At 35.5% G+C, this 18,108-nt stretch overlaps 1 protein-coding gene across 1 annotated transcript; it reads left to right on the top strand.

The window, feature by feature from the left end:
* The first annotated feature begins 14,434 nt into the window (after positions 1-14,434).
* Positions 14,435-15,064, top strand: LOC144838211 (uncharacterized). Its single transcript, XM_078693564.1, has one exon. The coding sequence runs from the start codon at positions 14,435-14,437 to the stop codon at positions 15,062-15,064; it is 630 nt and encodes a 209-aa protein (XP_078549690.1).
* Positions 15,065-18,108: the final 3,044 nt, after the last annotated feature.

The raw sequence follows: 18,108 nt of genomic DNA, 5'->3' as shown, positions 1-18,108 counted from the left end.
CTAGGCTAATTTATGCCCACCCCTCTCCTAATTTAATTTTATATAAATATTCTATTTCAGTGAGTGGCAAGAAAACTGAAAATGCTAAATTAAAAAGGTAATTTAATGCCTAAAATAACTAATTGTATTACAACACACCCTTTGCGGAAAGGTGGTCTATGTAAAATTTGTTGTTGTCACAACAACAAATTTTGGCACATTGCAAATGCTTTGCCAGACCATCATACAGTGGTACAAAATTTGCAGCAACAGTTTGATGTTAGTCTAACGACTGCATTTTGGAACAGCCACAGAAAATGGAGTGAAACGGACCATGCTGGCATTATAAAGAAGGCCAAGTTGGATGAAGGCTGCCTTGTTCCGGAATGCACCAACAGTGGTATAATCAATAGAACAAGGAGAGGGGATGAAACAAAAGTGAGGAATTTTTTCTAGCTTTCCATGGATAAAATACAAACAGATCCCACAGTTTGATGGCAATTTTCCACTCTGCCACAAACATTACAACGATTACAACCGCTACTTATCACCACCTACCTACCAAGTGTGCTGTATGCCATTCCCATTTGCAGTTTGATAGAAGAAGTAGAATTTGTCATGAAGACGGCAAGCTAACAAAGTTCATGAACGCCTATTCATTATGATGATGCATTTGATTGTTCTAGTATTTTTGTTTATGTTTGTCGTGTCACTCATCTTTTAACAGATTTTGTAATGCGATGCTCTAAAACATACTTCCAAGAAATACTTAGGTCATCATTAGAGCATAATGTCTTTGTTCATAGCTGTGATGATTTTTGTATAACTGGCATTTATTTACAGAGAAGCAAGTTAAGGCTATGTTAATGAAACGTATTCCTGCTTCATTAGGCGAGTGCATCATTTCATACTGTAGTACAGGCAATTAACATTTAGGAACAGTTCTTAGACGGTATGGCACTGATGTGCAGAAGTGTTTGTTAAAATCACTATTCGAGTACAACACGGAAAAGGATGCATTGAAATGAAAATTAGAAAAGAGGGACAGAAAGATAAAAGAGTTAGAAGCACCGTCTAAATCCCATCAATTATTATCTATTCTGATGATATACAAACGAGAATATCAAACTAAGCAAAGATTTTGTCTGTAGGTAATAAGTGCAATCACACTGACAATGTCAATTTTCTATCATTAATTAAATCATTTGATCCAATCTTGTGGAACTTTCTTTTCAGGATTACGCTCAATAAACAAGAGATTTGGAATCTGTATACAGATATGTCATTCAAATGGGATACTCATTACCTCAACACACGAGTCATCAACTTTTAGCCACCGCAAGCAACTAAAGAGACTTGATATAATTAAACGTATATATTAAACCATTTCACATACCTATTACTGATGTTGTAGACAAGTTCACAAACTCATCAGCAAAGTGCTTAGGTCTCTTGGCACAGTTTGGAATTTGTGTATCTAAAGATACATCATTTCTCAGATATCAAACACATGTTGCAGAATTGAAAATGACTAACAAACAATTGTCTCAATAGATAACATTGATAATAACGTTGTCATTAGATCATCACAAATGTCACATGGATTTCATGGTACATCGGTTCAGGCTGTTCAGCCATTGCCAAATGCTGCTAAATTAACATGTTCTATTCCATTACAGGCTCAGGTACAAGAGACGCAACTTGACAAAAGAAAAAGAAAAATAAAGCTGTTCACTGTCACAACATACCAAAGTGGTGTAGAGCATTTGTTTGATCCACGTACTTCACAAACACGTAGTAATTTTCACCTTAAAATGGAAGACTTCAAGCCAACTAAACTTGAATAAAATCAAAGTTTTAAAAAAGTATTTGATTGATATATGTGACCATTTTCGATAAAATGGTGGCCATTTTTAAACGGCTGCCAACCCCCTTTGCGTATGAAAAAAATGGAGCAAATACTTTTTGGATTCAGTGATGTCTATTCTACAACATATCCAATTTTTACCAAATATATGTAAATAAAATTGTTAAAAAAATATTTGATTGATATATGTGACCATTTTCGATAAAATGGTGGCCATATTGGATAAAATGGCAGCCATTTTAGGCATAATGGCAGGCATTTTGGCTTGTTCAGTTACAAAAATGATGTGAAATATTATTTGAACATTTATTGTTACTTTTATAATTGAATTTCTATCTCGATAACATCTTTTAATGTTATAAACTTACAATATTTTAAACAATTTTGTCCAAAATGGCGGCCATTTTAAAATGTACGGCGATATTGTACGGGAAGAAAATAACCAACAGTGCTTGGTCAAGAAGACTGGGTATAATGTCAAACACTGGGTATATAAACACTGGGTAGAGAAGGTCTTAACCAGGGAACCAACTATAAGAAGACGCTTTAAGTTCGGTATTTAAAGCGCCACAGAATTTACAGGCTGGAGATCGCGTCTGCAATTTCATGGAAGAAAACGGGAAAACACTAGTAATAGCAATTAACGACAATTTCTTGTGTAAGGCGAGTTATTTACTTATATATTTATTTAATTTATGTATTAAGTAAAGTAATAAAATAATTGTATTACCTCCATTGTATAACATAAACTTTAAGTTACTATGACGTAATAACATTTGAGTCATAAAATCAACATTTTGGAAACTTGGAATACTGGTAAATTTAATAATTTATTAGGGCCTATTCGATTCAAATCTCTACAACACTGTAAAGCTATTATATTAGTTATTTAGTCCAGTCAATCTAGTGATATTTAGGGGTAAACCCACCACAAATTGCAATAGTAACGAAACATTGATTTTTTCATTCCAAATATATTTGAGAATAACATATTAAAAGTCACCGACAATTGAAGCATTGGAACACATTTTTTTAAAACCAAATCTCGACAACTATATAGTATTTTTATTCCCTAAATATTTTGGGGTAGGGGGTAACATTTATGACCATAACTTATGGTTTTATAATCCTATATAAATAATCTTGTAATCAATCTGTAGCATATATATTTCTTACTAATACACAATTAAAAAAAAATTAATACAAAAGTTATTTGCGTTTTTAGAGGTCAAAAGGTTATTGACCTTTTACAAAAACATCAATTTTTTTCTTAAAAAAGTAATATTCAAAGGTGTTATGCCATTTTCGTGGATGCATTTGATAAAAATTGCGATTGTCTGTACCTATCAACATATGAAATATGAAAATTAATGTTAAACAGAAAAATTTACATTAATTATGTAGGCTTTTTTTTTGGAAAATGATTCTTGATAAAATGTAATCAATAACAATTTTTGGGGTAGGGGGTAACATTTAAGCGTATAACCCATAGTTTTATAATCATATCTAAATAACTTTAGTACCAATATGTAGAATATATATTTCGTACTCATATACATTTCAAAACAATGACAGCTATTTACATAACTAAAGGTCAAAGGTCATTGACCTTTTCACAAAAACTAATTTTTCATAAAATATCAGTAAACTTCAATGTTATTATGCCATAATTTTGGATGAATTTGATGAAAATTGTGTTTTCCTGTACCTATGGACATATGAAATTGATGTTAACCAGAAGAATGTTTAAATGCATTATGATTATTGTTACATTATTGAAAATGATTCTTGATGAAAAGTAATCATTACAAATGTTGTGGGACACTACCACCTGATCTGATCCGCTTACCATGTGCGCCGTCTTTAGTGGATGGACCACTTTCATAACCATCAAAGACTATGATGGCTGAACCATACTTTTTTACAACATACTTTATGTAACGGTTGCAGATCGCATCATAAGTCTCTTCAACATTCCAGGGAATTCTGTGCAGTAGGGCACCACCATCTAGGATGTATTGGACATCATTCAGTGAGTTAGATGTATTAGCAGATTCAGCAGGAAGTTATTTCCACATGGCATCTGCCAATGTTGGTTTATTGGCTGAAAGTAGTACGTTGGTGGTTTCAAAAAGTGCTGGTGGATAACTACAAAGTTCATGTGCAAAAACTTCCTTGTTGTCACCACGAGTCCCTACAGTAATCAGGCGCTGGAATAGTAGTAATGGATCGATGCACACAGTCTCATTGCCTGTATGTACAGATGACCTTGTTGCTAGAGTCACAACCTGATTCTTCTTTTTGAATACATACTCCAAGACCTTCTGGCCTAACATCCCATCCAAAATATTCTGTCCAATGCTTACAACATTGTCAACATTGATCGAGTCTCCTGCAGTAACCCCTGTGTCAATGCTATGAAGACTGGAGTCATTACCAAATGGATTTTTTAATTTCAGATATGATATTATTTTGTATGTGTCACTGGTGTCTCTTTCCTGACGTGCAGCCGTGAGGTCCTTATGTTGGTCACTGGTGGAGTAACTTACAGATGTGTACTCTTGCAAGGCATTATTCATTTCAGCGCAGATGTGGTTTGAAAGTACCCATGTGAGTCTCTGTGGTTCCTTCATTCCTCGACCCCTTGTCAGACCTCCTGTTGTCTTAAGACTTCTCATAAGAACTTGTTCAATAACCAGATCTGTTGACAATCCAGCCCAGTAACGGTCCGAACGTCGTACAACATGTAGGCCATTATCAAACTGCTGTTGAACATCAGGATGTTTTACTGGTAACTGAGTAAGTCGCTGGAGATAAACATGGATAGATTTTGTATACAAATTGTGACCAGCAGCTGCCATGTACGGTAACATTTCATGCAAGACCTGCAGATGCAACTTCCAGTCACCTGTACGTTCAGATTTGATGAATTTGCGCATAATATCCACCATGTCCATATAATGAAGCCATAGTTGCGCGGTTCTGAGGTTTTTCATGGATTCTTTGTATGTCTTCATTGTAGAGTCTATTGCTTGTAATACATCAGTTGGAAGAGTACTGTCTAAAGTCATGTCACCTTTTATCAATGCGTCATACACAATTTTAACTTCATGGAGGTTACCAGCATTTGTGCCGACAGAATCACTTGCATCAGCATTTGAATGTAGGCTGTCAACTAGCTCTGCCTCTTCTGCCTCTTCATCTTCGCTGCTACTCACTGGCTCAATATCATCACAATTTTCACAGTTTCGAGTTCCAAAAATATTTTCAGCTACAATAGTGTTCAGAGCTGCATCTACCAAAAGATGACCTCGAAACGCCCTCTCATATGCTTTACCACTCATCATGTGAGTGACAGTATTTTCAGCATATACTAATACAAGTAAACGGCGAAGTCCTGACCCTGCCATGATATGTCCAATGGCTCCCAAGAAACTCATAAGCGTGTGGAAACCACCAAGTCTAACTACAATTTGCTTCAAGGCACTGCCTTCCGACTCACTCTCAATAATTGTCATAGCTTTCCACCATAGTGGTTGATCGAATGTGATGATTGGCGTTGCATTATAGCGTTTTGCATGGTTACAAACAAATAATAATGTAGAATAGATGCAGGACATATCATTTGGGTCCATATCAATCATTGGTAAAAATAGAACAGACGATTTACCTGGATGTGAGCCTGTGTGTATTGATTGCATCATGCCAGACCAAGAGGAACGTGGAGAGCGTACAGCTAGAGAAAGCTTCCAGAGTATATCAGCGTTTGAAGTTCTTTCTTTTTCTTTCTTGTTTTCTAGTAACTCATACTTCAATGAGGCTAATCCGCTGCAAGTTGAACTCAAGTGTTGGATGTTGATGCGACCAACTGCTGCAACATCCTCCATTGTGACAGATATCCGTGGTACTTTAGTTGTTGTCTGCGTACTGGGAGTGACAGTGGCAATTATACCCATACCATGAAATGTGTTTAGACCGTCAATTGTCCTGACATTGTGGTCTAAGTTGTCGGCTATATACTGAATGAATTGGCCTTCGACATAATTTGGTATGTCAGTTCCCTGGGTGACGGCTGCTCTGCACTCAAATGCCTGCACGTCGTGGTATGAGCTACAAAACCCATGAGAATGAAGCGAGTCTATAAGGAATTTAAACGCAAAATGGTGGTGCATTTGAACGTCTAAACCTATCTGTAAATGAGCCATTAGAACTCTTGGTCGAGTGCACTGCACAATGGCCTGGCCAAGTGATGCTACCTTCTTATTAGCATCTTTGCCAATCACAAGAGTCTGAAGCAGAAGTTGTAGAGATTCTGGTACAAATGATAACGCTTGATCAGTAGTTGTAATTTCATCTGCACTTGGGTAAACTTCCTTTGGCTGTTCTACTAATTTTACATCACTTTTAATTAATTTGGCTGCAGCCTCGATGATTCTCATTTTCTCCACAGCACTTATTGGTTTGATTATAAAATTCTTGCAGTATATTAGATGCCTTCTGTTGAAATGTAACCACGTTTGTTTTCCCGTTGATCTCAGTGATTGTTATCTTGTCACCAAAGTGGGCTTGAAGTTGTTTTTTCATGTATGCAAATCCATATGGTTCACTATCAGTATCAGACAAGCATTCTTGCATTTTATCTATTAGATCTTGTATAGTTATTTGTTGGTCATCATTTAGCTCCAAATACTCAGCTACCTTAGTGAAAGCTTCTGATCTAACAGAATCAGTAGGTTTTCCACACTTCAGTCTTTTGTTTTCGAGCTGCTCTTTATTCAAGAACTGTTGTGGTATTTGCTTCCCTGTTCTAAAGTTTGTGCTACAGACATTGTGATATAGAGCATCTGCAGCATGCAGATCTAGAACACACTCAATTCTTCCTCTTACATTATCTGACCACAGATCGTTTCGTTCGTTACATGACTGTATGATACTCCTTTGAAAATCCATTGTTCTAACTGGGATAAGTTTATGAGTCTTTTCTTTGCCAAAGTATTTATCAGACGTACCACAAAATATGCAGTTTTCTTTAAATTTGAATGGCATACTTGTGGATCGACGTGAACAGGATGCACTACAAGAGTCTGGGATGTCACATTTTCGCTTTTTGTTGTCACTCTCTATTGAGGTTGGAGAACAGAAATCTTTTCTACATTTGTACAATTTGACCAGGAACGGTACTAACATTGCTGTTTCGTAATTGGTTTGCTCTGGCAATGCTTTCACATCCCTTGGATCGTAATGTAGTAGTTGGCTGTTCGCCGGACAGAGGTTCCTCACAAAAAGCGCACTTATCCATCTTAGTATCTGCTTTTACTAAGGGATTAAAATGTGAAAAAAAAATATTTTTTTTAAAAAGCCGATTTTTTAAACATATATGTTCTTGTTACCCACTGTATATACTAACATTGCCTGGTTAAGGGTTTCAGTTACCCTATTGACAAATCATTGGTCCTGGTCCACCACTTAATTATCACTGGTGCACCAACTGGGGAACCTGGGAGCCGATTTAACTACTAGTTAAAATATGCAAAATCATTAAAATTTTAAGCTTATACATACCAAAATAAATTCTGTAACCATGGCAATAGACATGCCACCTGAAAAAACTGGAATGTGGATCATCCAGCAGCAGCAAAGGATATGTCACTCATACTGCATCTTGAGCAATGTGGCTAATGTGACTATGGACTGAAATGTTTACCCCAGGGGTATCCCCAGGGTTTTTCCCAAGGTTATTTAAAGCAAAAACAAAATTTTTAGCCAAAATTGACACAAATGTGGTTTTATTTCCCAAAAATGGCATCCTAAATAAAATGTTATGACAATAAATTTGATATCATTGAATAGGAAATTTAATAAGCTTTCAGATGAAATAAAACAAACTTGTATATAATTTATTTAAAATGGTTCTATATAATTAATTAATGTTTCATATTGATTTTGACTTAAAATGACCTTTATTGACCTCTGACCCCTTGACCCAATGCTTGGATTTTCGGTGACTTTTAGTATGTCATTCTACACTTTATATGGAATACAAAAATACTTGTTTTGTTACTATTGCAATTTGTGGTGGGTATATCATTAGATTGACTGGACTAATTATAATTAATAAGCTATTATATACTGTAGATATATATTAATATAGTTCGAGATTATCGATGTAGCCTGCCCGTCAACTGACGTCGTAATGAACATAAGATAATTCATTAAATGATGTGTCATGGCAAGAGATGGATTTGGATGATGAGCCAAATGAATTTGTCACGGACAACAGCGACACCGATTGACCGCCAAATGACGCTGTGATACATAGTGTAGCTGTTACTACTGAGCCGCCCAGTGAAGTCGTAGTAGAACATGTTTATCCCAGTAAGTTTAGTTGGCCTAGTAAAGTTTAGTTGGCCTATCATTTTTTGATTCGACGTCATATCGTAGTATATCTTCAGTACATTGTATTTGTGTGCCGTGTTCTAATACTATTTAGCCGCTTACGTAACATTTACATTTGTGTCAAATTAATGTGATCTGCGACCTTGGAGAAAAGAACTATCGAAAATAAATAAATACCACCTATTGTTTATATCAATTTATGCAAGGGTCATAATACCCATATTTGGAGCATGCAGGTAGGAATTTTAGGTAATACTCTGTAATATAAATTAACCTCCATCTTTAAACTAACCGAATTAAATTAATCAATTACAGTACAGTATTTATTAATCGCATTTAAATTGTATTTACAACAGGTCGTAAACGTACACATTCTTCTTGTTGTGAAAACTACAAGAAAATGTTATCAGAAGTCACCAAAACTGCTCAGTCAGTGCATAGAAAAGTTGATGAATCCAAAGGTACAGGTAGTAGTTTGCGACCAAAGTGCGTGTAATGTTAAACTTTTTAAAAATCTTAACATAACACATGAGACGCCATACAAAATGTTCAACAACAGCAAAATACATCTTATGTATGATCCTCCACATCTCCTCAAAAACACAAGAACAACATTGGTAAATTACCCAGTTAACTTTGTGGACGATGACGGAACAAAAAAAAACAAGCGAAGTGGCAATACATTCAAGACTTCTTCGAATCGGATTCCCTATTGCCAATTAGAATGGCACCGAAGTTGACCACAACCATTTTGATCTGACAAGTTTCACCAAGATGAGTGTCAAAAAAGCTTCAAAAATGTTAAGCCACACTGTAGCAGCAGCAGTTTTGACCTACACATCTCTTGAAAAACTGACAAGTGCTGACATTAACATCCCTATCACAAAGAGACAAGTCAGCAAATGTGAAAGTCAAACACTCTGTCAGTGTTGTTAAACGGATGAACCAGTGCTATGTTAAGTCATGTCCCAGTCTGCCTGAGGAAAACACAATGGCGTATATTGCTGGATATTTAAGTAGAAAGGTTCTTATCAGTCATGAGGTGATTGGTTCTTGTGAACAATGCAGAACAGCTTTATTGGCTACGACACCACAAAAAGTGATTTTGAAGGACTCACAGTTCCATCTGTTCAGCTGATTGAATTTTGTACGATATGTGAGGAAGTTTTCACAGATAAGTTTAGACAACAGCTTGAACAGTACAAACATATGCCAATCAATTCGAAATTTGATTAAGCCAGGGAGGTGAAGACCTCCCTGATTAAACAGCTAGACTTTTTGTGAGGAGAAAGTAAAGGAGAATCTTGTGGCCATTTTTGTAAGTATGCGAATACATTATGCGCTTAAATTCAAAAATAGGCAATTGAAAGCAGATGATTTGAACAAAAGAAGAAAAAACAGAAAGGCTATCAAAATATCCCACAAGTAATGTAAATGCCATCGAGACATCATACTGACTTCACTTTCACAGATATGATCCAGTAATTAGTACATTTAAATTTTAATAGAAACAGACCAATCAATGTTATTATATTAATATGTAATTATTTTATTCATGGTGAAGTTTAATACAAAGAAGCTAATTCTGTTTTTATAACAGGGATGTACAATATAGTTTAAACAGACAATTGTGGACAATGGCTTTGTCTGATATCATTGTGCTGGTACATTCAATATGAGAATATAGTTTGCAATATTAATGTCATGCCAACAGGTGAGGGTGGTTGATGATCTAAATTTCATCATTCTGTTTTATAACTTTTTTAATGCATGTTTGTAAATTGTTTCTCAGTACTTTTATTGAAAATTACTTGATGGTATATTGAAAAAAAACAAACCTTTCAATAAACAAATTAAATTAGTTGTATCTAGTTTGCTGTTGATATAGAAGTGACACGAGTTGTTGATCTAAATTTGATCATTCTGTTTTATCACTTTTTTTTAATGCATGTTTGTAAATTGTTTCTCAGTACTTTTAATAAGAATTATTTGATGGTATATTGAAAAAAAAAAAATTGTTACAATAAACAAATTATATTAGTTGTATCTAGTTTGTTGTTGATCTAAATTTAATATTAATGAAAATAACAAAGTGAATAAACCCATGGTAGGTCCATGGACAATCAACTTACTTTCCAGTTTTTGTAGTTTTTGACCCCCTCGGGAATTTTCCAAAAATTATTTTAAAAATGGACAAAACGGTATATGGGTTGTTACTATGAAATATTTGAATCATAAAGGCCTCATATCAGGCGGGATAAAACTGTTTTTTTAGCACTTAAAATTAATATTTTTCTTAGTAACAAGCACATAGTATGTGGAACATTTTGAGGTCATAAGAGGCTTAACTACAAAAATAAGGTGGAAAAAGGTAGGTCATTGTCAATAGGGAGGTCCAAAAACGTGTGACACTAGCCCTTCATCAGTACATATACTGTATATATAGAACAAAATATAGAATAATTATATATATATATATATTTATAGTCACACATATTGGTATGATTTTATTGGCAGGTCACAATGGAGGAAACTATTGGCCCATATTGCAGCCAATTAGATGTAACTGTATTGGACTTAGATGATTCTGCTTCATTAAGTGACATGCTCTTTTTATCTAATGGAGCAATAATCAAGATGGTACAACTGATCAAATCAACAAAACGACCAGTGAATACAATAGTGCAAGGCAGTGAACAGGTAATAAGTAATGTGCTTATGTTGAAAGTACGAAAACTACAGGCAACACTGACAAATCTTAAGAAACGTCCAAATGAAAACAAGTTAACAGAATTTATGGAAAGAAGATTTGAGCTTCCAACAACTAATTAAAAAAGAAACTGGAAAAAAAAATGTTCATTGTTAAACGTGAAAAGCTAACAACTTGGAGAAGAAATTGTAGCGATGCGAAAATCGGGAGAGGAAATGGAAAAAAAAATGGAGGATGTTAAATCTGAAAAAATAAAAGAAAGCTAACATAAAACGGTTCAACTTTGTACTGAAATGAAAGGAAAAGCAAATAAAAAAGCTGAAAGAATGAAAATGAAAAAAGAAATCAAATTTTTTTTTAAATGCAGATCTGTGAATGATGTACAGTACACAGTGAAAAAAAGCAGTTGGAAAATGATGTGAAAGATCAAAGTTCTTTTGGTGAACGTATACAAACAAACGATGATGAAAAAACGTTCAATCCAAAAATCAGAGAAGCGGTTTACCTCTGTTTTCAACACAAGTGCCAGCAGCTAATATTGCTCCAGTTATCCATTACGTTGTAAACATGACTGGTTGTGAGGTTGAAGAACTTACGAAAAAAAAGCAGCTGTCGACACCAATCAATTTTTTTTCTCTTTTTTTCAACCAAATTCTGTTGCGGATGATAGTGGACCAGACAGCTGACCAGACCAATCATTACTTTACGCAGAGGAAGCCAGGAACCCAATTTGTGGAGCTGACAGCCAGGGAGCTTCAAGCCTTTTTTGGTATGGTGGTGATGATTTCCATCAAGGGACTGACGGTGCTTGAGCACATCTGGTCAACACTTCCGTTCTTCCATGATGCGTCCTTGGCCAACATCATGCCTTGTGACCGGTTCTTCTGGATTCTAGGGAACATGCACTTCAATAACAACAATGAAGCTCCAGAAGATCCAGCTCAAGACCGTCTATTCAAGATCCGCCCTGTGATTCACCACCTTACCACGCAATTTCAAGTGCAGTATAATCTGCACAAGCATTTTGCTGGTGATAAAGCTATGGTAACATTTCAAGGACGGCATAGATAATATTTTTTTCACTGTATTTATCAATATTATTTATATGCACAATTATATAATATCAAAACATGTTGCCTCTTTTTGATTGATTATATTGGTAAAAAAATAAAAATGTTATACTGTTCTCACAATTTTTTACAATTTTGTTTTATCTTCTAGCGGGAAGCAGTATGATCCATCAAAGCCAATCAAGCGCGGATTTAAAATTTGGACACTCGCGGATTCCATCTCGGGTTATGTATACAACTTCGCTGTTTATATGGGACGATTTGGAAATCCAGACCACCGCGATCTTGGACGTAGAGCAATTGTAAACCTCATCAATCCGGACCTTCACAACCTCAACTACAGATTGTACTGCGACCGCTTTTTTTATATATATTGCTGCAGAACTGTTCAACGCGATCGACAAGGATATTCACCATTACTCAAACAACATGAAAAAAAGATGAAGCGTGGACAATTTGATTTCGCGAAACACGACGACGGGATGTGCGGATATGCGTGGAAAGACAAAAAACTCATCTATTTTCTCAGTAGCGCACATTCAGGAGATCAACAACGGCAGTGACGCGTAATATAGATAATCGTGCCAACATACCATGCCCACAAGCCACCACAGACTACAACAAGTACATGGGAGGGGTGGATCATGCGGATCAAATTAAGTCGTACTATGCAGTCAACAGGAAATCGTGTCGCTGGTATATGCGTCTCTTTTGCCGTTCTTTCGACACTTCCATATCCAACGCCCTTATTCTACACAAGGAAACGCAACCTGCCGCAGAAAGACATATATCCCAAATCCAATTTCGTTATAAGCTCGCGGAAGAATTAATCAGAGGTTACAGCTCGCGAAGCAGAATAGGACGTCCCCAAGTAGCCCATCCTATACGCGTAGACCCAGGTCACTAGCACACACTCGTCGACCTGATTCCGGAATTTCCTAGGAAGCGTCGCTGTAGTGTATGTCTTCAAAACAAAACAAGACAACAGAGACCTTCTATGGTTGTGCAAGTTGCAACAACACACCACTGTGCAACCATGTTGTTCGAAACTTTGTGTTTCCGGAATAATTTGTTTTGTAAATTAATATAATTTGTTGTTGTTTATCTAGAATTTCTATATTTAACAAATATTGACATGTGAGTAGTATATTACTGATTTGTTACACTTACTAACGTCTAACAAATAGAAACTTAATAAAGAGTAAAATCATGTTGTAGTTGTTTCGATTATTTTAAAAAAAAGACTGTTTCATTTGTAATTTATATAAATTCAACAGATCATGCCAGGATTACAAGTTGCGAAACGAAATTTAAGGAAGGGCTACACCCAGGAAATGGTTAAGATCGCCATTGAGCGCATTGAGAATTTCTTGAAGCAGCATCCCGATGTATCAATTAGACTCTCTGAGTCCCTAGGTGTCGAAAAAATGTCGCGGTCACACCGGAAAAAATAGCCGACTGAGAGTGCCAGGATTTTATGACTGCTGCTCATGTTAAAACTTAAAAGCGCCTTCGCTGACCCATCCCGTTTATTCAATGTAGACGAGACTGGCTTTCACTGTAGTTGGTGCCTGCAATGCGGCTGGGTCGTATATCCCACCATTGATTATTTTTCCAGCTGACATGAGTACTTGCAGAGACTGGTTAATAAGATCTTCGTCGGCATTTGTCTTCTTTTTCGATTTTTTACATGGAGTGGGCATTGGTGGAACTGGTGGTATGGAGAACAATTCTGTTGATGAGAGAGGGGAAATTTCTGGGAGAGGGGAATTTTCTGGAAGAGGGGAAATATCTGGAAGAGGGGAAAGTTCTGGTATTGGAAATTTGGAACAGAATCTAATCCCAGCCTGGCTTGAAGAGATGATACATGGATTCATCTAAAAAAATATATATTAATATGAAGGGCTAGTGTTGCCCGAAAGCTCTGCTAACTTTTCTGGCTGTTTTACTTTATCGTTTTGATTTAGCTTTTCGCTTTTTTTTTTGTATCTTCATTGAGATCCAGCTACTGATACCCACAGCATTGTCATTTTTTCAGTTATTTGCCTTTGGATTTATATATATATTAATATAAATTTTCATCTTTTTTTTCAGACTAATCAGTAAGATGATATCAATTGGTGTCAGGAAATCTATCATACCGTGGTTCTGTAGCTTCTTAACTTGTAGAGAAAAAGAGTGCTCTATGGTGGCGCTATTTCCAGTTGGACATCTATATTTTGTGGTGTTCCACAAGGAACGAAATCTGGCCCAAGCCTTTTTCAAGTAATGGTCAATGACTCTGGTTCAGATTGCATTACAAGGTGGAAATTTGTCGACGATCTAACCTTCACTGATATCTCAAAAAATAACTGTCTGAACTCTATTCAATCGTACTTTAGTAATTTAGAGGAATAGTGTAAAATAAATAAAATGGCCCTTAACCCTAATAAGTGTAAATCAGTGGAGATTAACTTTTGCAAAACTCCTCGTTACTACGATTTACTGACTAATAATGGAGTCCAAGTTAAGACTGTTAAGCAATTGAAGCTTTTGGGTGTAACTATCCAAGATAACCTTAAGTGGGATACACACATTGGTGAGATCGTTAGCAAGGCCAATAAAGCCATGCATATTGTGTCGGTCCTTAAAAGATTTGGTGCACCAGAAGATCAGTTAATCAAGATTTATAAATCTTTCATACGCCCCATAATTGAATATGCTTTTCCTACCTGGCACTCCTCCATGACTTCCGAATTAAGCTGTGACCTCGAATCGAGGTTTTTAAGAATTTTACTAGGGAGGAGGTACTATTTGTACACTGCAGCCCTAGAGAAATTTTCTCTTGATATGCTCTGTGACCGTCGTCTCCAGCTTGTCCTGAAGTTTGGGAGTGTCTATGAAAAATTTAGTGATATTATCCCCAATACCCGTGCTGAAGCGACAGGTAGATCTCTCAGAAACGCGAACAAAATATCCCAAATTAAATGTAGAACAGAGAGATTTAAGAAGTCCACACTCCCATTCCCATTCCTGATTAACAATGACCTTATAGTGCAGTAATATATGAAATTCGTAATTTTGCTAGATAGGCCTACAGATGATTAATAATTTTGCTCGCAGTTTGTAAATTTGTAATTGTATATTCTTTATTTTTTTAATGCATTTATGTATATATATATATTTTTATATTGGATGTTTGTGTAAATTTTGCTCGTTTTTTATATATATTTTATGTTAATGTTACTGGACGTAATTCAGTTTTGTACTGCCATGTCTTTGTTTTAATAAACCAGAATAAATTTAAAAAAAAAAAAAAAAAAATGGCAATATAATTGACCATTACAAATTTTGCTAGTTTTAATGTTTTAAGGATAAATCTTCACCCTCTAAACTAAAAAAAACTTACTTACAGATGAGGTTGATTTCCGTGGGGTTATATGATCTGCTAAGAAGGAAATACTGTTATAAAATGGCCATCTTGAAACATAGCAATCAGACCCACTCCCACTTTTCTTGCTTTCATTTTCTTTGCGTTTTTCGCATCGAAAATACGTCCTCAAGGTATTAATTTTGGTTTTAACTTCAGTTTCTGTAATATAATGCTGCCATAAATATTGTAAATAAATATGATTTCAATAAACAAATATTCATTGAAGATTTGATCTAACCTAGATTATCAAAGTTATTTACATCTTAATCCTTGCATACTAATAATTAAAATAGATCATGCTACATTGCTACTACTTTCTTTAGGCCTAGGGCTTAGTAGAGATAGTTAGGCCTCTAGTAGTTTATTAATAGTAGGCGTTCTTATATTAATTAGGCCTAGGAAGTATTCACTCACAATCATTCATATTCTATCTAGCTAGGTCTAGCCCTAGTAGGCCCTAAGCCTATGACCTTCTTCTTCTTCTTTATTGTATCAAAACAAAAAATGTCAATACAAAAGGTAGCCAAGATATAGCCGAAGCTAATCAAGCTTGGTACCTTTTATCTTAACTAAATACTCATACTGCATGCAGTGTGTAGTATGTAGGCCTAGCCTAACTAGCCTAGGCGTAGGCCCTATCTAGTTGGATTGATGGTGAAAGAAATTTAACTTTATTTCTCCATGAATAGTTGGCGATACCATAAAGGAATTATTTAAAAATATGTTTTAATTGTTTTAAATAATTCCTCCATGGTTATTGGCCTACTGTAGCTAGTACTCCGCGGTTGTACGTGTGTGTGTGGTGGTGTAGCTTGCTAGATGAAGGCGATGATTTTATCACCACCGTAAGGATAAATTATGCAAGGTCGCAGGTTGAACGTCAAGGGTGGTTGACCTATTTATCGATCAGGAGTGGGGTGTACTCTGCGGGCGTATGTGTACTTAGTTACGTAACATAGTATCGAGAGCTAGGGGCTAAGCCTACTATGCGCTATCTGTATATGACTAAATAAAGTAGTGTTTACCAGGCTTTTCCCGGATCAAATTGTTTTCCAATTTGTTGGACAGCTTGCTGTCGTTTGACCCTATCATGGTAGGCCCTGCATTTGGTATCTCACATACAGGGGGAACCAAATAACAGGGAAATAAATTTTTCGTTATCTTCCGGCGAAAATCGTCGCGAAGACATTTTTTCAAGAAACAAAAATACGGAGAGCGAGCTTGATTTGATTGGTCAATATAAAAATTTGAAAATTTTTTGATAGACTACATCAAAAAAAGTTGAACATGCTCAACTTTTTTTTATACAATTTGATGATGTGTGATATGACGTCATCATGTCCATATATGGGCACATCAAATTTTTTTGTCACATAAAGTTTGATAGTGTAGACAAAGCTTAACACGATAATCACAAACAATGCAGACAAACAGAACGAAACAAAGATTATACATACTTCACTAAAACAGTGTAACTACCCAACATGGACGATTAGAAAGGTACAACGTAACTTAGATAAAAAAAAAATGGACACACAACCCGTAGCGGAAGACATAAGAGGGTCGATATCCATCCCATATGTTCCTTTCAGAGAAAATCAAGAGAACATTTAAAAAATATAACATACAAAGATACTTTAAACCATCTAATAAAAACTAAAAACTTAATTGTCCGACCGAAAGATAAAGCATGCAAAGAGGATTCCTGCGGTGTTGTTTACAAAGTGGGTTGCACCAATTGTGAAATGGTGTACATTGGAGCAATGGGTGGGGCACTCAAAACCAGAATTAAAGAACACAAGATGTTGATGACAACACACAAAACATACAGACACGCGCATCGCGGAAAGTTTCATCCTCCATGTTACATAAATCAGCGATCACGGACCATATGACCATACATAATCACATACCTAACTGGGATAATATAGATGTACTACACAAAGAACAAGTTTGGCTCAAACGTAAAATAAACAAGATAAAAAGATGAATAGAGACGAAAGCGTGCACCAACTATCACATATTTATGATCAACTCCTGATGACTGGTCCCCTAGGCTACACATCAAAAACATCAAGTGGCTGGAAAGGAGACCAATCGCCATCATAACACATAGCAACTGAAGAAGTCAAGCTGACAGCTAGACGAAACTGTCTTGCAAACGTAAGTTTACAACTGGTTTACTATCAAGGAACTACATATATCAATATCTCCATCTCTGTTTAATTTAATCCACTTTTTTTTGTTAACAGCTGATATTGAAAATGACTCCATAGAACCACCAGGTAAAGTATTTTATATTTGCCAGTGCACTATTCTAAGTTGGTAATAGTTATTTAAAAAATAATGTTATCATATGATAGATCAATGGTAGGAGTTAATTTTATTAATATGTGGAAAAAAAAATTGCAAAAAAAACGATTAAAAAAAAAAAAATATCGTGGTGTCTAGCTCATTTTATTAAAATATGTGTGACATTAAAATACACTGACATATCAGCGTTTAAAAAATATACTACAGCAATAGTTATTTTTTATTTATTTATCATCACAATAGAGTACAAAGCAACGTTATATTATAAGCTATAATTACAATTTCCAAAGATTGTTTGTTTTCCACACAACGGTCCATGACCTCCAGCATCACAACGTAACATTTCGTGTCTCACTTTGTT

The sequence above is a fragment of the Antedon bifida genome, chromosome 3, assembly GCF_963402885.1.
Source record: "Antedon bifida chromosome 3, ecAntBifi1.1, whole genome shotgun sequence".
Lineage (NCBI taxonomy): Eukaryota > Metazoa > Echinodermata > Crinoidea > Comatulida > Antedonidae > Antedon > Antedon bifida.
The sequence above is the reverse complement of the archived record's forward strand: the minus strand, read 5'-3'. Positions and strand labels throughout refer to the sequence as shown.